Source organism: Mobula birostris, chromosome 1, assembly GCF_030028105.1.
Source record: "Mobula birostris isolate sMobBir1 chromosome 1, sMobBir1.hap1, whole genome shotgun sequence".
Classification (NCBI taxonomy): Eukaryota; Metazoa; Chordata; class Chondrichthyes; order Myliobatiformes; family Myliobatidae; genus Mobula; species Mobula birostris.
The window spans coordinates 128153030-128178994 of NC_092370.1; the positions used below are offsets into that span (position 1 = coordinate 128153030).

At 38.9% G+C, this 25965-nt stretch overlaps 1 protein-coding gene across 2 annotated transcripts; it reads right to left on the reverse strand.

The window, feature by feature from the left end:
- Positions 1 to 1842: 1842 nt before the first annotated feature.
- Positions 1843 to 25965, reverse strand: snrnp48 (small nuclear ribonucleoprotein 48 (U11/U12)). Of its 2 annotated transcripts, none has more exons than XM_072261896.1 (9): positions 25761 to 25965; positions 24506 to 24622; positions 20435 to 20495; positions 16254 to 16334; positions 9946 to 10119; positions 5548 to 5669; positions 4954 to 5081; positions 2102 to 2269; positions 1843 to 2024 (listed from the first exon to the last, which is right to left on the reverse strand). In XM_072261896.1, exons 1-9 carry the CDS (start codon positions 25935 to 25937, stop codon positions 1970 to 1972), a joined length of 1083 nt encoding a protein of 360 aa, XP_072117997.1. In that variant the 5' UTR covers positions 25938 to 25965; the 3' UTR covers positions 1843 to 1969. The 2 variants fall into 2 exon arrangements, with proteins under 2 accessions (XP_072117997.1, XP_072117987.1); XM_072261886.1 differs by having other exon boundaries at positions 9946 to 10134.

Consider the following 25965-nt stretch of genomic DNA (forward strand, 5'->3'; position numbering starts at 1 on the left):
CTTTAGAAACAGACTGCTCCAAATCCCCTTCCCAAAGATATGATATAATATTTTGAAATAAATAAGCTCTGCCCAGAAACTACAGCTACGTTCCAGATTCATGAAACAAATTCTGGTTTGGTGACTAATCCTATAAAACTGGATAAACCACAGAAAAACCAGTAGTTATTTGTAACAGCCAAAAAGGAATCAAGGAGATGAGGAAAAGAATGCTGTAAAAGTAGGATGCAGACATGATTGACAATATCTATATATGCCACTTAATCAAATCGCACATCATACGTATACCAATTCCAGTCAATAGGTAGTGGACAGTGGCTCCATATATCACTACTACAGGGCATGACAACCCTGCCTTACACAAGTCCCGGGCTCAGCTGGCTCTGGCTGACAGTACCCGGTATGGACCCTTATCCAGGGTTACGGATCCCACTGCCTCGTGGGTATCTTCGAGAGAAGAGAAGGCTAAGGAGTAAACCCTACACAAATCCGGAGTGGAGCCCCTAAGGCGCTTGGACACCTCCTGCAGCCAAGCTGATGCCAAATGTACTGCTTCGCATTCTTTTGGACCACATCCGTGAGGCCAAGAGAGAGATCTTGATGTCTGGGCAGCCCAGGATCTCCATATTTATCACCCAGGTCTGCGCCCCGGAACAGGTGCATCCATTGTCTACTTAGACAGATGGAGCCATGATGATGACATACATCAATGGGTAATAAAAATTGTCACACCCATACAAGTTTAAACCTGAGTCTGCTGTTACTCCAGTACATTCTTCACAACTATGATCAAGTACCACTGTATTGCACATCTATTAACATGCTATATAAAACACTGCGCAAAACAGAACAGGACAGGACCATATGGAAGAGTTAAGGCAAGTAGGGGGCAGCTCTCTGCTAAAAGACCTGCCACTGGCACAGAGGTCTAAATGAACAGCACCCGTGCCAGAGCTGTAAAGATCCTTTGGTGCAATAATCTGAACTAAGTTGGTCAGGCAGACTCTGTTGGAGTAAAGGAACATACAATGCTTTGGGTCAACACCCTGCTTCAGTAAAATTCAACCTTTATTCTTCACTTAAGAAAATCTACAGCTCTGTCTGCAAGGAAGCTTTATTTGGTTCAACACCTGAATACATTTTATATACATCAAGCAGTTAACTGAAAAACAACCTTAAGAAAAGTGCTCAAATAACACATTCAGTTGACAGAAATTGGAGAACGATTAGCACTTGGATTGATTTCAAAACTTCAACATTTCTTACCAATGCGAAAAAATATGAAGTACAATGTAAACTTCTGAAATAAGAAGCAAATGTTTGTGTTATATTCAACCATGTACATCTACTTTGATAGGAAAAGTCTTAGCCTTGTTTTTTTTAAATCAGGGAACCAATGATAGTAGCTATATGGAGATGATTATTTAAAGATATTCCATGGAAACTTGTCTGTCATTTTGTCTATACAACTGTAACATTCATTTAAAAACGCAAACATGAGGAAATCTGCAGATGCTGGAATTTCAAGCAACACACATAGAAGTTGCGGGTGAACGCAGCAGGCCAGGCAGCATCTCTAGGAAGAGGTACAGTCAACGTTTTGGGCAGAGACCCTTCGTCAGGACTAACTGAAAGAAGAGCTAGTAAGAGATTTGAAAGTGGGAGGGGGAGGGGGTCCAGCTCTTGGCTCCATCCCTCCCCCTCCAGTCTTCTCCTATTATTTCAGATCTCCCTCTCCCCCTCCCACTTTCAAATCTCTTACTAGCTCTTCTTTCAGGTAGTCCTGACGAAGGGTTTCGGCCCAAAACGTCAACTGTACCTCTTCCTAGAGATGCTGCCTGGCCTGCTGCGTTCACCAGCAACTTTGATGTGTGTAACATTCATTTAGAGTTTTTAAAAAGTTCAGTGTTTATACACATTTTGTATATTTTAATTAATTTCTGATCTTCTTTCCATCAGCAGTTCCAAGTCACTTTCGCCGTCTGTAACTTCGATGGCGGTTGTCGTCCCGTGAGTGATGGTCTCTGAAATTGCACATAAAATGTTATATCTGTATCACTGACACAAAAATACATGACTTTACAGTATATGATGCACTCACTTCTCTTGCCTTCTCCTTGAATCTCTCTCCTTACTCCATTCTGGACTTCTTTTCCTCTCCCGTGGACTTCGACTGCGATTCCTTTTCCAGTTGTCACGATCTACAGTTCTACCACTTCCAATAGTTTGACATTCAGATGAAGGAGATGTTTTGTCAATGGATCTTTTTCTACAACAGAAAGAAATATATACCCAGATTCAAAAAATAATGCCTTTGCTGCACAATAATCCTGAATATTTTCAATAGCGTTACAATAGTCCAATTCACTGAATAATTGGCAGACGGCAAGGGAACTGCACGGCCTCGGTCATAGCAAGGACAAGGCTTCAAGCCACAGTGTCACCTAAGGCCTAGTCCTCAGCACCACAGGTGAGAGCTGCCCAGGAGAGAGGCAGAGTCAGTGCACTCCACTGGAGATGATATGGTGCGACATCCAATCTGCAGTCGGTGCTGCCCCCCAGTGTTCACTCAGCAGAAGACAAGCTGTACTGAGTTTGACTGCAGGATTTCAGCAATGTTCGTGAACTCAGGATCCTGGACTATATTTTTTTGTGTGACTGTATTTTACTGGTATTTTACATGTGCTCTCTGTGCCTTGTGCCATGTGCCTGTTGATACTGTATTTTACACCTAGGTCACAAAATAAAACTGTTTTGTTTGGCTGTATTCATGTATGGTTGAATGACAATTAAACTTGAACTTGGAACAGTCAAGAGCATGGAAAAAGATCCTTCAGCACACTGATCCATGTTGAAGTTGTCCATCCAGCTACTCCCATCTGCCTTCATTTCATCCGCAACCCCGCCAAAACCTTGCCTATTCTTGTACTGATATGGATGGTTTTTAAATGTTGATAACGTGCTCACCTTTGACCTTTAACTATGGCTACTCATTCCAGATACGCCCCACCCTTTGCACAAAAAACTTCCTGATGTCGGTTTTAAATCTCTTGATCTTAAACTTACGCTCTCTTGTTTTTACACCCCCTACATGGGAAAGAGACTCTATATATTCACCCTATGCGCCTCAATTTTATACATTTTATACTCCGATGTTCCAGGGAATAAAGTCATAGTTTATGCAACCTATACTTTGTACCCAAGAGCCCCAAGTCCAAGCAGCATCCAGGCAAATCTTTTCTGCATTCTCTCTGGATTAATAACATTTTTCCCTATAACAGGGTGACCAAATTTGTTCACAATGCTCCAAGTGCAGCCTCACCAATAGCTGTCACACAACTTCCCAACTCCGATACTCAGTGCTTTGACAAAAGCCAGCAAAATGTCTTAGTCACCCTCATATCTTTCATGACACCACTTTTAGCAAATCATGCATGTGAATTGTTAAGTCCCTTTGATTCATAACACACTTCTGGGCCATACCTTTCACTGTACAAGTCCTACGCTACCTCATTTCATTCTGGTTTGAAAGCCATTTCCAATCCTCAGTCTGCATGCACAGCTGATCATGATTCTGTAATTTTTTCATAAACTTCTACACAATCCACATCATCTACAAGCTTACTAACCAAATATCCAGCTAACTTACATATCCAAATTGCTTATATAAATTACAAACAAGGGTACACAGTACAAGAAATGAGAGGAGTATATTCATTTCTTGTAAAATTGAACAATGTTCCCAGTCACACAAGTCTGCAAAACTATATTCATTTTCTACCGGCTCCTTAAGGACTCCTGGGCCTCTTTCAGTCCTAACAGTGTGATGTGATCAACCCTCACAATTTTCTGACAAGTGCAATCCTGAATGCCCAAGTGCAATATTTAAACAACCCAGTGAACTATTCACACTAGGAGTAAATGCAGCAGACAGGCCTTTTCTCTCCCTCACACTACCCTGGTTAAGCTTAGAAGCTTGCTTTAAGAAATGCCATATTCAATATTTACAAATCTGCCTGAGATGCTCTGATTTTACATATTCAATCACTAATAAACTGACTTATTTCTTTAAGTTGAGGATACAATAATATTTTTGGAATTATGCTTGCACATTAGTGAAAGAAAAAGCTCATTTTAAGATCAATGATCCCATCATATGTAACAGGTTACTAATTTTGTAGATTAAACGTTGGATAAACATATATACATTTATCAAAGGGGTTGGGTGGGCTATTTTTTTTGAAACAAAATATCAAAATTTAATGTCCTTGTTCTTGATAAAAGAGTGGAGGGCCACAATGAATATTTTGCAAAGAAAAGATTATCACTGCCCCAACTATCCAATTAGACATATGCAAAAAAAAAACATTTAAAATTTCTACAGATGTGCCATGGAGAGCGCTCTGACTGATTGCATCACTGTCGAAATCAGAAAAAGCTGTTGAGGGTTAAGACTCAACCACAAGGATACTAGCCTCTCCACCACTGAAGGCATCTCAGAAAGGCAGTATTCATCATGAAGGACCCTCACCATCGAGGACGTGCCCTGTTCTCATTACTACTACAGAGGAGGTAGTACAGAAACCTGAAGACGCACACTTAACATTTTATGAACAGCTGCTTTTCCTCTGCCTTCAGATTTCTCACTGCTCCATGAACCCGTGAACAATACTTCAATGTTTTGTTTTTTTTAAAACATATTCTTATTATAATTTACAGTAACTATGTATTGTACTGTACTACTGCCACAAAACAACAAACTTCACATTTATCAGTGATAATATACTGATTCTCAACATTTCTCTATTCTATATTTAGCCTACAGATGTTAATTGTGGGTTATTTGGAAAAACAAAGAGGTATACAACCTCACTGAAAGATCAGTTCATTGAATCCATCTGGATTTTTGCCACTCATTTCAAACTAAAATGAGCATAAATGTTGTCTACATACCTATGTGCATTTGCAGAGCTTTTTAAAGATAAAGAACTTTGGCCTTCTTCCACATTATCAGAATCACTCTGGTCTTTCCACTGTCTTGACAATTCTTCCATGTGCACATTAATAACATCCTTAATTATCTGCAAGTTAAGATTCAATATATAGGATTTAATGTTAAATGCAGCACAATGACAAAATGATAAGATCTTAATATACTAGAAGCCTACTTTGAAAAATGACTTCTGATTGCATCTACAGCCTAGCTTTCTGTTAAAATGCATTCCAGGTGTTTTAGGGAGGGGCTTCAGCAGTACACTGCCCATTGCTTTGCTGCCATTGAGGCCGTGCAAGGTCTCACAGATGCAGAAGGATCATTCATTCAATACTCTGCATCCAGTCAAGATTAGGCTGATACAAGTTCAAAGAGCAAGCCAAGTTCATTGCGATTCATTATTATAATTCTACTAGACATTTTTTGCTCTCGATTAGTATTTTAAATACTTAATGAGATGCACTTAAAGTACAAAGTAAAGAACAGAAAACCAATGATGAGTGCTGTACCATTGACTAATTATTAATACAATAGACTGGCTCACTCATTCTTACCTCTGTGTATGACTTTTTTGTTATATGAACATTCTTGGCTCTGTAGGATTGGCGACGACGCTTGTAATCTCTCATTTCAGCAAGTATTTCAAGGTGCGACTTCGGTCCTTTCTGTTCCTCCTCTGCATAGGAGCAAAGAGATTTATTTTAACGTACAAAATGTGCTATGACTAAGTATAGATGATATGTGCAATAACATTTCTGACAGCAAATAGCACACACTACTGTCACACAAATGAAGTTATTCCGGTTTTAAGACCACAAGGCATAGTAGCAGAATTAGGCCATTTTTGGTCCATCAAGTCTGCCCAGCCATTCAATCTTGGCTAATACAGTGGTGCTAGAAAGTTTGTGAATCCTTTAGAATTTTCCCTATTTCTGCATAAATACGACCTAAAATGTGATCAGATCTTCACACAAGTCCTAAAACTAGATAAAGAGAACCCAATTAAATAAAAACACAAAAAAACATTATACTTGCCTAAAGAAATTCCTCATCTCTGTTTTAAAGGGACATCCTTATATTCTGAGACTGTGCACTCTGGTCCTATACTCTCATATTGGAAACATCCCTTCCACATCCACTCTATCTAGGCCTTTCAACAATCAACAAGTTTCATTGAGGTCCTCCCTCATTCTTCTCAACTCCAGTGAGTACAGGCCCAGAGATATCAAGTGCTCTTCATAAGTTAATCCTTTTATTCCCAGGATAATTCTCGTGAACCTCCTTTGGACCCTCTCCAAAGCCAGCACATCGTTTCGCAGATAAGGGGTGATAAGCTGCTCACCATATTCCAAACGCAGTCTTATCAATGCCTTATAAAGTCTCAGCATTATATCTTTGCTTTAATATTCTAGTCCTCTTGAAATGAATGCTAACATTGCATTTGCCTTCCTTACTGCTTGCTCAACCTGCAAGTTAACCTCTAGGGAATCCAGCACTAGAACTCCCAAGTCCCAATTGCTGCATTCACTCCCCACTTAGAAAAGAGGCTATTCTATGCCTTTATTCTTCCTACCAAAATGCATGATCATACACTTCCCTACACTACTCTCCATCTGCTGCTTATTGTCCATTCTCCAAATCTGTCTAAGTCCTTCTGCACATTCCCAGCTTCCACAGCACTACCTGCCCCTCCACCTTATTTTTGTATCGTTCGCAAACTGGGCCATAAAGCCATCAATTCTGCCACCCAAATAAGTGACATATGCTGTGAAAAAAATGGTCCCAACACCGACCCCTGCGGAACACCACTAGCCACCAGCCAACAGCAGCCAACCAGAAAAGGCCTTCTTTGTTCACTCTTTGCTCCTGCCATTCAGCAATCTTTTGCTAGCAATTCTTCCTGTAACTCCTTGGGTTCTTACCTTGTTTAACAGCCTCATGTACTGCATCTTATCAAAGAACTTCTGAAAATCCCAGTAAACAACGTCCACTGACAGCCCTTTGCTTATTCTCCTGTTAGTTCCTCAAAGAATTCCAAAACATTTGTCAGGTGAGATTTCCCTTTTAGGAAACAATACCAACTTCAGCCTATTTTATCATGTGGCTCCAAGTACATCGAAATCTCATCCTTAAAAATGGGCTGTAACATCTTGCCAACCAGCGAACTCCTATAATTTCTCACCTTTTACATCTCTCCCTTCATAAGGAGTGGAATAACATTTGCAATTTTCCAGGCCTCTGGAATCATTCCAACATCTAGTGATTCTTGAAGGATGACTAATATCTCCATAATCTCTTCAGCTACCTCTTTCAGAACCCTGAGGTATAGTCCATCTAGTCAGGGTGACTTAACTACCTTCAGACCTTTCAGCTTCCAAAGCTCCTTCTCCTTAGTAAAAGCAACTAGACTCATCTGCCTCCTGACTCCTGAATTTATGGCATGCTGCTGGTGTCTTCCACTGTGAAGAGTGATGCAAAGTAGTCCATGAGACACAGGAGCATAATTAGGCCATTCAGCCCAATGGGTCTGCCCTGTCGTTTCATAATGGCTGATTTATTATCCCTCTCAACCTTATTCTCCTGCCTTCTCCCTGTAATCTTTGACATCCTGACTAATCAAGAACCTATCAACTTCTGCTTTAACTATGTTCAAGGTCTTGGCCTCCACAGTCGTCTGTGGAAATGAATTCCAGATCACATTAGGCTCTGAAAACTAAATTCCTCCTCATCTCTGCTCCATCTGTTCTGAGGCTGTGTCCTCAGGTCCTGGACACCCCACTGCAGGAAACATCCTCTCCACATCCACTCAGTTTTTCAATATTCTATAGGTTTTAATGAAATCCACCTCCACCCTGTATCCTGCTAAAATCCAGCGAGTGCAGACCCAGAGCCATTAAACATTTTCATACTTTTTATTCCTGGAATCATTCTCGTGAACCTCCTTTGGAACCTCTCCAATACCAGCAGATCTTTTTTTTAGATAAGGAACTCAAAACCGCTCACCATACTCTAAGCAAGGTCTGACCAATGCTTTATAAAGCCTCAACATTACATTCTTGCTCATATATTCTTGTCCTCTCAAAATGAGTGCTCACGTAACACTTGCCTTCTTACCACTGACCCAACCTGCAAGTTAACCTTGAGGGAATCTTGCACAAGGACTCCCAAGTCCCACTGCACCTCTGATTTTAGAATATTCTCACCATTTAGAAAAGTCTATGCCTTTATTCCAAAAGACCATTAGATAAAGGAGCAGAATTAGACCATATGGCCCATCGAATCTGCTCCACCATTTCTTCAGAACTGATCAATTTTTCCTCTCAGCCCCAGTGTCCTATCTTCTCCCCATATCCCTTCATGCCCTGACCAAACAAGAACTTATTAACCTCTGCCTTAGATATACATAAAGACTTGGCAACAGGTTCTCTGATACACCATTCTGGCTAAAGAAATTCCTCTTTCTGTTCTTTAATTTAGTCCCTAGCTGCTTATATTCCCTCAGCAGAACCTCTTTCCTTGTTCTTTCTACATTGTCGGTATTCACATGGACCATTAGAATTGGATCTTTCTCCTCCTACTCCAGATTCCTCAGATGAGATGTCCTGGACCCAAGCACCAGCCAGATATCACAGCCTTCAGGACTCTCGAACCCTGTGACAGAGAACTGTATCTATTCCCTTGACTATACTAGCCCCAATCAGATTTCTTTTCTCTCCCCCCTCTTGAATTACTCCCTGAACCACAGTCTTTCCTTACACACCATGACAACTTAAAATAAGAAAATGCATCAACATCAAATACCTTAAAAAATAGTGGATTTGTTTTGAACACTGGATTATTTCATTTATCCTATCTTCTGTAGAAAGGCAGTAAGTTATAATTTTATCAAAGTATTCTAATTATGATTTAAGTTTAATAGAATTAGTATACTTAACAAAAACATTCCTAGCTCCCAAGAAGAATTTGGGCCATTGACTACTGGTGGTATAATTTGATATCAATTTAAATTTCTAATTTTATAAAATACAAAGGAAATACCCCCTTCTCCCACTTCACATCTGCAACAGAGGAAATAATTCTTCTCTTTCTATGTGTTCCCCTTCCTGAATACCTCAATTTATTAAATATTCCAGCCTGTAGTGAAAATTATTTTACGCAGCCTATCTGAAAATCTTTAGAAAATGGTATTCTGATGAACTTGCACATACACTTATAAACTTCTTGAAAAGAGGCAGTCTGGATCAAATGCAAAGCTTTATATGGAGCCCACCACTACATTTAATATATACATATAATGTCTATTGCACTTTAGCTTCCTGCTGTTAAAGAGTAACATCTCATTACCCTTGTATATTATCTTTTGTCTCATATCTAGTAGCTTCATAGTTTCTGAATGTGGACTTCCTTCTATTTAGAAATTCCCCCAAAATTAATCTCAGATTGAAAGTAAATATCCTAATAGGTGAAAGTGCAATGCAACTACTAGTTTTCCCCACATTCTGGTAATATCCTTTTGTACCTTTCTGCAACAACTAATTTGAAGATCATCAACAAACAAGAAAAAAATCTGCAGATGCTGGATATCCAAGCAACACACACGAAATACTGGAGAAACTCAGTCGGCCGGGCTGCATCTATGGAAAAGAGTACAGTCAATGTTTTGGGCCGAGACCCCTCATCAAAACTCAATTTCCATAGATGTTAGCTGGCCCACTGAGTTCCTCCAGCATTTTGTGTGTGTTGAAGATCATCAAACATGGTTAAGCAGCTCCTTATCAAACTTGTAACAAAGTTAAATAATACAGCTGGTACAAAGGATGATTAAAACTCCATAGCTTCACCCTACATTTGAAACTAATGACCTTGTGTTGTTTTTACTTACAACATTGAATGAAACATCTACTTAGCTGGTTTACACTAAGTAGCTGTTCAATAACAAATTAAGTACATACCTTGGCTGAGCTTTGCAGCAAGGTCCACGTACAAATCACTGTCATTTTCAAAGGACCTCGATTTGTTTTTTTGCTGACTGGTTTCTTTGATGACATGCTCATAAATAGCCAGGCGATCCGCAGGAGTTAGGTCACAGATGGAATGTTGATGATTCTCAGGAACTTCAAGAGGTACTGAAGAATAATCACCTATGCATATTAACAATTTATTTAATTACTCCTAAACTTCACATAATTTCCAAAAAATTTGCAAATATATAACTTCGATTGTTGGAAAATAGACTACTGTGTACTGCTAAAACCCCCAATTCTCATATTTTTTTTGCAATTACTGAATTGTATCTCTGAAGATATCTAGTTATCTATAAGTATCTTTCCAAAGACTACATCTTAAAAAACTCACAACTCTTGTAGTGCTATCAACACAATTATCTGGATATTAGAAACAACAAAACAACAAAGTTGCCTAAAAACAATGAAGTTGCCATCTCTTGAACAGAGCCACCAACTTGAGGTCCTCAATTAGGATGCTATTTTCAACTGGAACGTCTTCTCCCAATTCATTCAAAGTTTAGATCACTCCATCAAGGATTAATGGGGGCCTGGAGTACATCTTCAGAAATTGCGGGCAAGAAGGCTGCAACCTCCTGTCAGTACACTTCCAATTACAAGGACCAAACTGAGGATGGTAACTGATACACATCTGACCTGAGGTCTGCCTGCATTGGTCAGCTCCTACCAGAAATCAAATAAAGGAAAACTTGACAGCTTTACAAAGCCATTAGATTTTCCAGCCAAGAGTGAAACTTCTGCATTATTTATACAGTGGTATCACAGATGAGAATCATTTCAAGACAATTTAGTATTGAGGTGGTGGTTCCATGCATCAAATTGCTTCAGAAGTCTGGGAGTCATTGTGACATCTATACAAGAATCATCAACGTTAGCATTTTACTGGATTAATTACAACCTGGTAAAAATTAAGTCAACTTCCAATTTAGCCAAAGGACAAGTGAAGAGGTAGCCATGACTATGCATAAGAAAGCCTAGGTAACAAGTGGTTATAAAGAAATGCAGCAAGTACACATTCTGAAAAAAATCTAGATTTTTACAATTCATTTTACATAATGAATTTAAAACAATTAAATTTAAACAGCTCACAATAAAAAAATCTTATTGCTGAAGATTTAAGATCAAAAGGTTTCGTAGAACAAAAAAGAACTGAAGTCAAACCAAATCTGTTAAATGAAGCTTAAAGAATCTGGTTAAAAAGTGAGCAATATGATTCAATGTCATATTAAATTACAAATCACAAAAGGTCTGCAAAAAGCACTGAAGATAGAGATAAAAGTCACACAGAAAAGCAAATCCAATTATTGATCCTAAAACTTAAAACTAGGTTTGGTATACATTTGGGATGGCAGATCAGTCAACAACGTTAAATATTCCATTTTAAGAATTGAACCACTGAGATTAAATACTCAACATTTAACCACTTACTTAAAAAGCATTTACAATCTGATAACTACTGGCAATGAAACATGTACCACTAATGTATGCAAGACATACTTACCTTCATTATTGCTTATTTATTAAAACATCTCTCTGGATGTTTTAATCAGAATAAAACAAAAATTGTTTCCAACTAGGGCATTCTATGTACACTAGAGGAGAGCTTGAACCCCTAACTTCTCCAGTAGGAATTATTCTTCCAGCTTCATATTACCTTTTTCAGCTCATTGGCTACTGAAACTCTCATCTAGATCCAATTACTCACTGTTCATTTCGTACCCCATTTCTCCCCCACCTGCATCTCCTTTTTTCAAAAAGGAAAATTCACCCAATACTTCATAGCTCATATCCTGACCATCCATCATTTACTGGCCTATACTGGCCCCCGATTCCAAAATGACCTGGTTTTTAAATCTCTGTACTTTTCTAAGCTCCTCCATCACGATAAGAATTTCATTTTTCTCTAACTTTTAAAGATATCCTTTTTAAAGTTATTTTAATTTTTTAGCAGTTGCTTTGTGCAGCAAAAAAACTCATTGAAAATTAAGTAATTAATCTCAACTTTTATTCTCCCAGATAATGGAATCAGATACAGCAGACCACTAAAGTACAAGCCTGCTAGGATGAAGTATTTTAATGCAAAGAAATTGGGTTTAAAAAGGTCTACTCAGAAAACATTAAGCAAAGATCAATAACTCTTAAGAAAATCTGAAATTTTATTTAACCAGTCCGCTTATAGTTCATTTTTAAAGGATATAATAATATTAAAAGGATACTGTATGACATCAAGTAAAATTCTGTGCAAATCTGTACATGAGGAGAACATTCTTTCATGTTCATCATTCCTCTGTCAAATATACTCACCCCTGTTACTGAAAGAGAAAAACCAAAAAGTTTAAATTATCATATTCAAAATGAATTAAATATTTAATGAAACGTGCATAATTACAATTTAGTTTGCTGTCACTGTAACAGTGTAACTATTATGCATCACCTAAAGTTTATAATTGGTTACAGGAACTAAAAGTTAACAGCTGATATAAAACAAGTTAAATTACACCCATGGCCAAAAGCTGCGATCATTAAATGAAAGGGTACCAAGCCAATTGTATTTTTGCACAGATGTATATATTTTCTATATTTAAATTGCTGATTTATTCACCTAAACCAAGGGTTCCCAACCTTTTTATGCTATGGACTCCTACCATTAACCGAGGTGTCCTTGGACCCCAGATTGGGAACCCCTGACCTAGACTGAGACCCAATACATAAACATCTAGCATGGCTTTATTTCAGGGAGTGATTTGTATGCCGTATCATATGTATAGCTGTTTTAAGATAGTTAATAACTGGTTACCAATGTTCCCTCCAAGGTGTTTGCCACACACGCATCTTTTGTTAACAGAGCATAAAGGAATTGCACAAACAATTTGCCTCATGAGGACAGACTTCAAGACCCGGGGGTGCACAGAAACTGCCGCCCGCGGCTACTGCTGAATTGTAGTATTTCTGCTCAGTTGACAATGCCGTTAACACATTAAAATTAATGGATCAATAATTCTCAAATCATGTTTATTTCACTCTCTGCAAATATATATTTATACCGACTTACTCCTGACTCAGGACTCAGCAGCAGCCGTGGGCGGTGGTTCCTGAACTCCCTGGCTCCCCTGGATCCTAAAGTCCATCACCATATAAATTCTTTGTGCAACTCCTTTGTGTGTTAGTAGCAAAAGATGTGTGTGCATGCACACATACACACCTTAGAGAGAGCATTGCTGGTTACATCTGCAAGTAGACACTTTCAGGAGAAAATGTTGCAATTGAGAACATTGTGGGAGTGGAGCTTTATACCACATGGTAAAGCAAAATGAATAATTACATATTTTTATTCTAAACCAGAGGTTCCCAACCCTTTTTTATGCCATGGACCAATACCATTGAGTGATCTGTGGACCCCAAGTTGGGAACCCCTGTCCTAAACAATATCACCCATTTTTTAAAAAGAAATATATTGAGTAAGCACTTAAATTTGTAGTCCTTCAATAAAGCAAACCATTTGATGGAACAAATGAGGAACTCTTATTCCTCACCACGGCTCAGCAACAGTTCCAGGTTTACAAGAACAATGATTTCCAGTTATCTCGAGCCTCCTTTCTTAACTGTGAGTGTCAATGAGAAAAAAGTAATCTTTGTTCTGTAATTATATCAGTCCTATACACTAAATATTTACACTGGACAACAAAGATTTTGCTTCCTGAATACTTTTAGATGCTGATCATGAAAATCACCATGAAATTTCCCCATCGTGCACAATTTTTTGGAATTGCCTCTATTTGTTATTTCAATTCATAATTCAAGTCCATTAAAATGTTGCCCACAATATAAGCTGAAAAGTTTTCTACCTTGCCCAGGCATGCCTGGTCATGCTTTGGGCTGCCAGCATGACCACAACAATGGTGTCTTTTATTGATTCTTCACAGTCAAGCCTGAAAGCTAAGCTGCTACACAGCTGCAGTGTCCACCCTTCAATACCAATCAGCAATGTAGTACACACGAAAGAAAACCACCAGAATTTGCAAGTCTTGTTGAAATAGATATAGTACAGCAGCTACAACTGGAACATTTGTGGTGATCTGAAAGTAGCAGTGTTGCTACTGGGCATGAAGCTCTGATACAGCAAGTACTGTTGTTTCATTTGCAAATGGGACAGGATTGGCCACTCCATAAAGATGGTTCCAGGGTAGAAAAGTGTGGCACATAACCAACTTGTAGAACCAAATATATTTTTGCTTCCTCATCATACAAAAATGGGGCTTATGAAAAATTTTGTGAAAGCGATGAACAAGAAAGAAGGATTTCAATATATAAGACAGATGTTTCCCAAGAATAACTGATGCTAAAATTAAGGCAGGCATTTTTGTTGTCTCAGAGACAGAGACAGAGAGTGTGTCTGTGTGTAGAAAATCGCATGGAAGGTATTCAAGGATGTAGTTGAAATTTTTCTTGGCAACTGCAGAGCACCAAACTACATGTGGCTGATTGACAACATGCTTCAAGCATACAAAACCATGAAATGTAACATGTCACTAAAGATTCATTTTCTGCACTTCCATTTAGAGTTCTTCCCTTAAAACCTTGGTGCTGTCAGTGACGAGCACACTGAAAGGTTTCACCAGGACCTTATGTCATGGAAAAACAGCATCAGGGCAACTGGAAACCATCAATGCTGGTTGATTATTGTTGGACACTTAAGTAAGAAGCCTCAGACACTGAGTACAAATGAAAATCATCAACATTTTTTAGGTTAGTTGAATACTGCAAAACATCAGCACTGTTACGCAGTTAAATGCATTATATTCAATAAAAGTTAATTTCTTGTTTCTCCAAATTCCTACATGATACAAGTAGTCTGAAATTATATTTGTGTTCAGCTTTAAGCAGCCTATTGTAACCACTGAGGAAGCAACACTTTCAAAAAAGCTGCTGCCCAGTGTTAGTGCTGACTGATGAAAGCAAAAATTCCATATACAGCATTCTGTACCACCTCTTGAAGAAAACTGAGTCATGTTGTTCAAAGGCATTAGGCATTTTAAAGAAACAAAATGTATTACAAAATATTTTAGTTCAACAGTCTTTTACCCTTGCATACACATGTTACCTTTATTTTAATTTTAGCAGACTAATAATTTCAATTAAGATCATACTAAGGGCGATCTTCAATATCAGCCAGGATTAATTAAAGCAAAGGTTAGTTAATTATCAAGGGTTCATCATTAACAGGTTACAGTATTAAAATGCAATTACATGTGAACAATTTTAAATCCTACAATTTGCTTCTTTGGTTATTTAAATGTGATCGATAAATTATATCAAGTAAACTGAGGATCTTCAAATCAGGAAAAAAAATTGAACCTCTAAGTGTCACCAATAAAGTATCAATTCATTTTAAATCCTCAAGGGAATGTAGTAAAAATGAATATTATAATAATATTCAATTTAATACAACAGTAATACTTGAGAAAATATATTTGACATTCAAGATATTATTGTTCAAATAAAATCATATATTTCTCAGTTCCAGACAAAGCTACTGAAAGGATGCAGAAATTGTGCCAGAAATCTGTGTCCAATGCAGTCACTGTAACAGATGGGGATGGTGATTTCAGATTGGCCCTAGTTCTGCACATGAGATTAAAGATCCACCAGCCTATCATTTAACCTTTCAAGCCTATTCTGCTGTACAGCTGGAAAACAGTTGCTTCTTAAGTACCCCAACCCAAAAGAAATCTATTAATCTTGAGCTTCAAATGACCCAACACCAAAAGCCTCTTAGATATTCCTAATACCCGGAGGAAAATGGAGAAAAGTATACCACAAATCCAATAACGAACTGTATGAAATAGTCACCTGTATTCTAGAAAGAATTCCCTGAATTTGATTATACACAATATTCATCTCCCTCAACTGACAGACGACAGTCACGTAACAGTTCTCATCTAGTGGGCAGACTCATCGTTAGTGGGCCTAGTGTACTTTTATTCCTAATGTCCATATTGGTATGTCATTCATTGTGTGCAATATCACAGACACGATTCAATTTAGTGACTGAAAGTAAACTATATAATCACTGAAATAACTGAAGCTCCAGTTTATAAATTACAGACAAAAATAGCTATTTCAAGGTGACTATTTTGAAGAGGCACTATCAGTAGGAGTGCCAGTAGACAATATCAACTTTACATTGCAATCATATGTTGGGTGAAAAATAGCAGAAAATAAAGTTTTTCACATACTTTGTGAATATGCTCTCTCTTCTTTTCCAAGTGGAGCTTTACTTCTTGCTTCATGTATAATCCGAGTTTGCAAATCTTTGTCTAAATAGAACAAGATAATAAAGGCCTTTTTGTACAACATGTAACATAAAGACAAGAAATGAACAAATCAGATAATCATAAAGGGATACTCTGGAACAGTGTTCCTCAACAAGTGGTCTGTGAATTGGTGTAGATTCCCAATGGTAGCTTTACAAGTCCATAAGAACAGACTAAAAACTGTTTATAAGATATTTTAAGGAAAATAATGACAGATTTTTAGACTTCTGAATGGAAGTAGGAGTGCAGCTTTAGGCCATCTATTTTAAATTATATTTGAACATTATTTTCAACTGAAATTAAGAGCTTAAGAGCACATTAAACAAGAAATTTATTCCCATACTGTATGTGAAAAGCAGTTGGATCATCTTTCTCAAGCCAAAACAAAAAGGCATAAAGGTATGCTCCATGCAAGCAACAGTTAAAGCTCAAACCTCCATACTGTGTGATCGAATTCTATGAAACAATACGACGACTTCCAAAATTATTCACATTCTTGAGGTCAAATACTAAAACTTAAAAGAAGCACAAGTGGATTTTCCCCCAATGGAAGCAGGATAAACTAGCATTCCAAGAAAAACTATTACACGCATTACAAGCACTGTATCACTGGCCCATCAGGTTGCCAAATGCAAATCACCACTTGCAAGAGTCAAATTCTCTTAATAATTGATAACAGTAGTTCAGTTATGTATGGTTTAGCTGTCAAATATTACTTCACACAGAACTACTGAAGTTGCAGAAGTTGTTGAATCTCAACAGAAATAGCAAAACAATCAGCTGGTGTATAACAAATTTAGATGAGTTGACCAACATTTGTCATGCTGTGGTCCTTAGTTTACATTGTAACCCTGTGAAGTGGCTTTTCATGCAGATTCATTTTGCTGTGAAGAACTTCGAAAAAATAAAAATGGTGCTGAATTTTCATGAGTTTTTTATGAGAACGTGACAAGGCATGGACTAGTAGAGCTACTGTACTGGAATTTGCACTAATGAAGGAATCATAAAGGCAGGCAGACAATCAGATTTCTTGCCAGATGGATGCAAATTCCACTGGGTAATCAGACAAAGCATTACCTAATTCATTGAGGTACTGACAGACACGAAATTATCTCCAGAACTTAATAATATCCTATTATACTGCAAATTTTGTGAAATACTCCTCCATCAATTATCATATCTTTGCTGTTGTGTGCAAAGAAATGAGGACTGACCACCATCCCCACTTTTGTATGCTGAAATGTAATAGCTTCGCACTTTGTAAATTGTTTAAGCAGGTATATGAAATGCAAAATGAACTTGAAGCCTTTTGTCTTAAATGAAGTCTCCTTTGATATTTATAATAAATATCGGAAATACATAATCACTTCAGTTACCTATATGTGCCTATGCAGGGAAGAAAATCCAGAGCACTTGAAATGGTAGACAATGTCAGCTTTTACAAGGTATGTAATTTCATAGAATCTGTACTTGCACTTCTGCTTCTTGCATCTCTCCAATTAATTGTAACTTAGCAACGTGCAGAGGAAATATTTAGAGGGTTATGCACCAAACGCTGCCAAAGTGACTAGCTTGGGCGGGCATCTTAGTAGGCATGAACCGGTTTGGCTAAGGGGACTATTTTCCATACCATGCCACTCAACGACATTAAGGAAATCCAAAATGAAAGTTGGGTGTGATTGTTTGACATATTCCATCATTCAAAAGGATGGCTCTTACTGACAGCAAAAAGTCAATCTCACTTTTCAAAATGACACATCATCCTATCTAAATGCAACTTTCCAAAACTTCAGAGTACTTCCCCTGACTCTGATCCAATAAATTCAAGAGTTTACTGATAATTTAAAGATATAGTTCTAATAGATAAGTCAATATATATTTTATTAACCCCAAAGGAAATTACTGTGTCATAGCAGCATTACAAGTACACAGATATACAAATATTAGAAGAAAGAATGAATAATAAACAAGTTACCTCAAACAGTCTAAAAGGAGGGGGTCATCACTTCTCTGGCTATAGTTGACTCATTAGAAGAGCCTAATGACCGAGGGTAAGAACGATCTCATATAGCACTCTTTGGAGCAGCACAGTTATCTTAATCTATTACTAAAAGTGCTCCTCTGTTCAGTGGCATGCAGAGGGTGAGAAACATTGTCCAGAATTCCAGCATTTTCCATAGGGTCATTTGTTCTACCACAGCCTCCAGTGTGTCCAGTTTGACTCCTATAACAGAGCCAGCCTTTCTAATCAGTTTATTGAGCCTGTTGGCATCACCCGTGTTGATGCCATTTCCCCATCACACCACCACATAGAAGATTGTCCTGGTGACAACAGACCAGTAGAGCATGTAAAGGAGAGGCCTGCATACTCCAAAGGACCTCAGTCTCCTCAGGAAGTAGAGGCGACTTTGGCCCTTCTTGTACACAGCCCCTGTGTTTGTGCTCCACTCAAGTCTGTCATCCGGGGCACCCCCAGGTACTTGTAGGTCCTCACCACATCCACATCCTCACCATCTGTAGTAACAGGAAGCAGTGCAGGCTTAGTCTTCCTAAGGTCCATCACCATCTCCTTTGTCTTACCAATGCTGAGCTGCAGATGATTCAGCTTGCACTATTTGGCAAAGTCCTCCACCAGGGCCCTGTATTCATCCTCCTGTTCTCCATTTATACACCCAACTACTATTGAGTCATCAGAGAACTTTTGCAGGTGACATGAAGCAGTGTTGTATCTGAAGTCCCAGGTAAACAGGGTAAACAGGAAGGGAGCCTTTAGGGCCTCAGTGCTGCTTATAGCCATGTCTGACACACAGCTCTGAAGCTACACAAACTGTGGTCTGCCAGTCAGGTAGTCCATTATCCAGGATACAATGGAAGTGCCAATCTGCATTGAACAAAGCTTTACCCAGCAATGAGGACTGTACGGTACTGAAGGCCCTTGAGAAATCAAACAACATGATCCTCTCAGTGCTGTCCTGCTTATCCAAATGGGAGTAGACCCTGTTCAGCAGGTAGGTGACAGCATCATCAACTCCAATGTGCTGCTGGTAGGCAAAATGCAAGGGGATCGAGGGCTGATCTAACCAGGGGTTGGAGGTGAGCCAGGACCAGCCTCTCTAGGGTCTTCATGATGTGTGAGGTCAGGGCCACTATACGGTAGTAATTCAAGACTTTAGGTTGGCCCTTTTTGGGTACTGGAACATGATGTCTTCAACAGAGTCAGGACACTTTCCAGGCTGAGACTCCGATTGAAAATGCACTGGAGAACTCCACACAGCTGCTCAGCACTCTCCTTCAGGACCTTGGGGTTCACACCACTCAGTCCCAATGCTTTGCCGTGTCTGAGTTTCCCAGACCCTTCTCACCTGCTCAGCAGTGAAGGGGAGTCCATGGTGACTGGGGAGATGGTAGGAGGAGGGAACTAGGGGAGGTGAAGAATGGGACGATAGCAATTGGTATGTGGAGGTGTGGTGGTAGGTGCAGAGTAAGGAGGGGATGTAGACAGCTGTGTTACTCATCCACGTATTGAACTGGAGGGGGGAGGAGGAGGAGGGGAGGGGTTGGTGCTGAGGGAGCACTGGGTGCTTCGGCATCTGGATTGGTGTACTGAGAGGGGTGTGAACAGGAGGGCAATTGTCAAACCTACTGAAGAATTGGTTTAACTCATTAGCCCATTCACGGCTGCATTCTGAGGCTCTACAGCTAGTCTGGTTGAAGCCAGTGATGTTCTTCCTGCCTCTCCACACCTCCCATGTGCTACTCTGGCCAAGCTTGTTCTCCAGCTCTTTCCTGTATTCCTCTTTAGCCCCTTGATCTTCTCCTTTAGCTTCCTCCGCACATGTTTCAATTCCTCCCCATCTCTTTTTGTGGTTGAGAATAAGCTTTAGATTACTAGCATAATAGAAAAGTGTCAGATGGATGCACTAGAAATGGTCTCAGAGAAGGATTAAGACTGACACTCATCACCTTAAGTTATACCTATCCATATCTTTAAACTCAAAGCCAATAAACATATTCTCATTAACACTGTCAACATGCTTATTAAATTTAGAAATTATGGCTGTGCCAATAAAGTTACTCTCCTTTAACACTGACATTATACTTACCCATTTTAAGCGTAGGTACCAGAGTGTTCTCATAGGCAAATGATGGGTCACACATTTCTGCCTAAATGTTATGAGATTAAAGGAAACATTAAAAAAAAGTGCTTAACTTTGTATTTAAGACAAGAAATTAAGAATGAAAGGCTTGGACACACAGTTAACATAAGAAATTTAGTATTATCAGTCAGTGACTCCTCACTTAAAATAATATCACAAATCTAAAACACAGCAACAAGCAATGTCATGGATTTTCTGGACACCTTACAGAAAGAGCTTCTTTTCCACCACCAGATTTCTGAGCAGTCCATGAACACTACTTATTATTTTTCAAACATTACCATTAAAAATTTAAAGATGAGCTTTATTTGTCACATGTACATCGAAACATTCTATTTGAGAATCAGAATCAGATTTATTATCACCAGCATGTGTCTTGAAATTTGTTAACTTAGTGGCAGCAGGATAATTCAATGCATGATAAATATAAGAAAGAACTGTGAATTTCATTAAGTATATGTGTCTGTCTGTCTAGGTACCATATCCGAAGCGGATGTGGTGACCATGGTTTTCCAGATAGATCTATCCCTCGTTCTTTGGATGACTTCCATTTCCTCGATGTGTAGCCACCTGGCTATATATATTAAATAAGACAAAAACAGAAATTTTAAGAATTGTGATGTAGTGTTCATGGATTCAATGTCCATTTAGTAATTGGATGGCAGGTGGGGAAGAAGCTGTTCCTGAATCGCCGAGTATGTACCTTCAGGCTTCTGTACCTCCTACTTGATGGTAACAGTGAGAAGAGGGCATGTTCTGTGTGGTGGGGGTCTTCAAAGATGGACGCTGCCTTTTTGAGGCACCGCTCCTTGAAGACGTCTTAGATACTATTTACCATTAATACTAATTTTTACAACTTTGCACTGTACTGGTGCCACAAAACAACAGATTTCACAGCATATAAGACAGTGAAAATAAATTTGATTCTTCTTCTGATCCCGAGGCATGCAAAGCAGTTGGATGCCTTGCTGTATGGTCCAAAATGAATCTACTTTCAGCTGGTAGTTCCACAAAACAATATATCTGAGGTTCTTGGCTCACCTCATGTCACATATCTGCATGAGCAGTCAAATCTGAGGGAAGCTACAAATCAGATGCTAACTGAACATGCTGTTAAGTCCAGCAGCTGAACCATCAGGACATGGATGAAAGATACATTCATATCCAACCCCTTGGCTTCAGCCTACAACTGGTCTGCAAAGCAACTGAGGCCTTATTGATTAGAAGATGACTAGCACTACGATAAAGTCGTGATCTAACTGATTTGTTTTGTTTTTAAATACATTCTATCACTTTAAAGATGTGTGCAATCAAACTTCTTATTAATTATGTAACTTTTTGCATGGAACATTAAAGCACTAGGACAGGACCTTTAGCCTTCAAACTTGCAATGAACACAATACCAATTCAAACCAAATCTCTTCTGCCTGCACACGATCCATATCCTCTATTCCCTACATGTTTACTTGACTATCTAAAAGCCTCTTAAGGCGGCTGGATGCATGACCACTTCTGGCAGCCTGTTCACAAAACCAACAGCTTGCCTCTCATAATTTTAGAACCTGATATCCACTCATCTTCCAATGCACCAAAGAAAAATTTCTCCAGCCATAGCTCCAATGGTCCTTGTTGGTAGTATCTGTCTACTCCCAGAAATGCAACCTCTCCGAGTCACAGGGCTCATCTGAGGTACAGAGAACCAGCTTGGCTGATGCTCCACATCAGAGCAGATTAGTACAGGCAGGAACTGTGCACAGGACAAGTGGGCCATTTTCACAAAGTTTGCATTTTAGCCACATGGCAAAATAAGGAGGAGAAAGGGAAAAAAAGTAATAAAATGTTACTGGTGAAAATAACCCAAGAAATTTGGAATGCACACCTGACATTACCTATACCACAGGTTTCATCTTCCTGTGTTCCTTAGATTTTAGGAAAATCCCCATGGATTAGAAAACCATATATATATCCATATAACAATTACAGCACGGAAGCAGGCCATCTCGGTCCTTCTAGTCCGTGCCGAACTCTAACCCTATCCTATTCCCACCAACCTGCACTCAGCCCATAACCCTCCATTCCTTTCCTGTCCATATATCTATTCAATTTAACTTTAAACGACAACATAGAACCTGCCTCAACCACTTCTGCTGGAAGCTCGTTCCACACAGCTACCACCTTCTGTGTAAAGAAGATCCCCCTCATGTTACCCCTAAACTTTTGTTCTCTAATTCTCAACCCATGCCCTCTTATTTGAGTCTTCCCCACTCTTAATGGAAAAAGTCTAACCATGTCAACTCTGTCAATCCCCCTCATAATTTTAAACACCTCTATCAAGTCACCCCTCAACCTTCTACGCTCCAAAGAATAAAGACCTAACTTGTTCAACCTTTCTCTGTAACTTAGGAGATGAAACCCAGGCAACATTTTAGTAAACCTCCTCTGTACTCTCTCAATTTTACTGACATCCTTCCTATAATTCGGTGACCAGAACTGTACACAATATTCCAGATTTGGCCTTACCAATGCCTTATACAAATTCAACATTACAACAAAACAGACCTTTTCTCTTTTCGTCTTTGAAAAGCAAGTCCATCAGTAATACAGAAATTGCTGGGACTTATTATGGGAGATATTAAAATGGGCAGCTAAGATTATAAAGGTCAAGTCTGACATTGTTCTCTTCAACCTATCAGACTCTTAAAGGACTCTCACATGCCAAAAGATTAACTTAGGGTTTCCCAGTCCACCTTGTTGTGATCTTGCACTTTATGTCTTTAACTCTACTCCACTTTCTTTGAAACTATAGTACTTTATTCTGCATTCCATTTTTCTTTTTACTACCTCAATGTACTTATTATGGGATGATCTGTTTGGATGGCACACAATCAAAAGCTTTTCACTGTATTTCGGTACATGTGACAATAATAAACCAATTCTAATACTTCTAATACAATTTACTATTTACAATAGATGAGAGGACAGATTGCGACTTTATCATATTTGCAGAAAATTCATTAGAGAAGGTCTAGAGAAGATTCACGAGAATGATTCCAGGAATGAAAGGGTTAACATAAGAGCGTCTGATGGCTCTGGGTCTGTACTTGCTAGAGTTTAGAGAATGAGTGGGGGGGGGGTGAGGAGAGATCTCATTGAAACCTATCGAATATTGAAAGGCCTAGATAGAGTGGTGAGGATGTTTCCTATAGTGGGCGAGTCTAGGGTTAGAGGGCACATCCTCTGAATAGAGGGACGACTATTAAGTATGGAGATGAGTAGGAATTTCTTTCATCATAGGGTAGTGAATCTGTGTAATTCATTGTTGTGGAGGCCAAGTCATTGAGTATATTTAAAGCAGAGGTTGATAGGTTCTTGATTAGTCCGAGTGTCAAAGGTTACAGGGAGAAAGCTGGAGAATGGGATTGAGAGGGACAATAAATCAGCCATGATGGAATGGCCTAATTCTGCTCCTATGTCTTACGATCTTATACTGACTAGCTGGGAAAGTAGCCCTGCAAGGAGTATGTAGAGAAACTATAAAATAAAAATGACGAGACAGGTCTGTGAAAAATACAGTATGTGGGAAAAAGATGTGATTATCCACCTTTGTAAATAATCTGCTATTAAAATTAGGAGAAACAACAAAATATTTTTATTCAGGGTGAACAAAACACTTCAGTAAATAGAAGTTTAACAAGCAGGAATAACAAGTGTTAATTAAATAAATTAATGCCACATTTTCATCTTTTTAAAAAGGATTTGAGGATTAAAAAAATGATAAAATTGCAATTATATATGGCTTTGATGAAATCTTAACTGCTACAACATGTAGTTTTGGCTTATCAAGTACGGCTTCAACAGAAAAAAAAATCCTACCAATATAGCCGTTAGCTAAAAATACCAAGTACTTTCAATATTTCTGAATGCAAAAAAAAGTCAAAACCTCTTTCAAAAATAAATTTGATTAGAAAAAAACATATATTAAACACATAATTAACAAAACTGTAACAAACTACAAACCTCTTCCTCTTTAGAATATCCCAGTTTTCTTAGCCTGCAAGATGTAACATGTTTTTCCAGTGAAGATTTTGGAAGACGGTGATTTGCATCAAATGGACAAGTAACCATTGGATCAGGCTGGAAAAGTTGATGGAATCCAAAGTTACTTACAGGATTTTTAACAAAATAATACCAATGAAAATAGTAGACAACGTAAATAGTAGGCAAATTCATATAAAGATCACCATATAAACGTAACCCAACAATTGCTTGCATCTTTAGGATTTAAGTTAAATCCTCAAAAATTCTGAACCCTTTCACCATATTACAAAACATTCCCTCATTCCATAATAAAGGGAATTTGAGGTATCATAGACTGGGAAGAAAGTTATCAAAATTTACAGGAAATCTTGATAAGCTAGGCAAGTAGGCTGAGGATTAGGAAGTAAATTTTGATTCTGTTAAGTGAGAGGTGTTGCATTTTTGGGAAGTTAAACCATGCTAGGGAATACAGCGAATAGCAAGATCATAGGGAGTATGTGGAATAGAGACTTAGGAGTACAAGTACATAAATTCACCGAGAGCTGCGTCATGGCTAGACAAGGTGAAGAAGGCGACATTTGACATACTGATCTTAATCAGGGCACTGAGTCCAGGGGTTGGAAAGTGACATTACAGTTGGGGAAGACATGAGTGAGGTATAGTACATCTTTTAAGGCTGGAGTACCAGGTGGTTTATGTATCACTGAGTTGGAAAGAGCGAAAAGAAAATTTATGAGAATGTGGCCAAGAATCAATTGTCTGAAAGGATGGGTAGGCAAGGACTTCATTCCTTGGAATGTTAAGAGACTAACAGATAACCTATTAGAGGTGTTAAAATAATGAGGGGCATAGATAGAAGGAATGCACACAATCTAATTCTTAGGGAAAGGGAACCAAAAAACCAGGTGGCATAGGAGTATCTGAATGAGGGACAGTATTGACATTTGGATAAATACATAGGAAACGTTTAGGAGTATAGAAGACAAACACAGACAGATTCTACAGATGCTAGAAGACTTCAGCAATACACAAAATGCTGGAGGAACTCAGCAGGTCAGGCAGCATTAGTAAAGGGAAAGAACTATGACCCGCTAAATTCCTTCAGGATTCTGTATGTTTTGAGATCAGTTGCAAGGATAAGGCGTGACCCATCCAACAGCAGCAAGCCTCTGTGCCCGGGTCCCCAACTGCTCAGTGGAGGGGCCGTGCCACTGAATCGAAACCAGCCTCTCACCGGCCGCTGCCGATCCATGCCCTCGCTGCTCCAGCCCAGCGCGCTCAGTACGCCCTCCATGGCCCGGGCACAGTGCTGGGTGAACCGCGCCAGCTCGCTCACTCGCTCCAAACGGCTCTGCAACCGTTTCGAGTACTCGATGTTGGCTTCCTCTTCGTCCAGCTCCACTGCCGCCATGGCGCCGCTAACGTCACGTGACCCACGG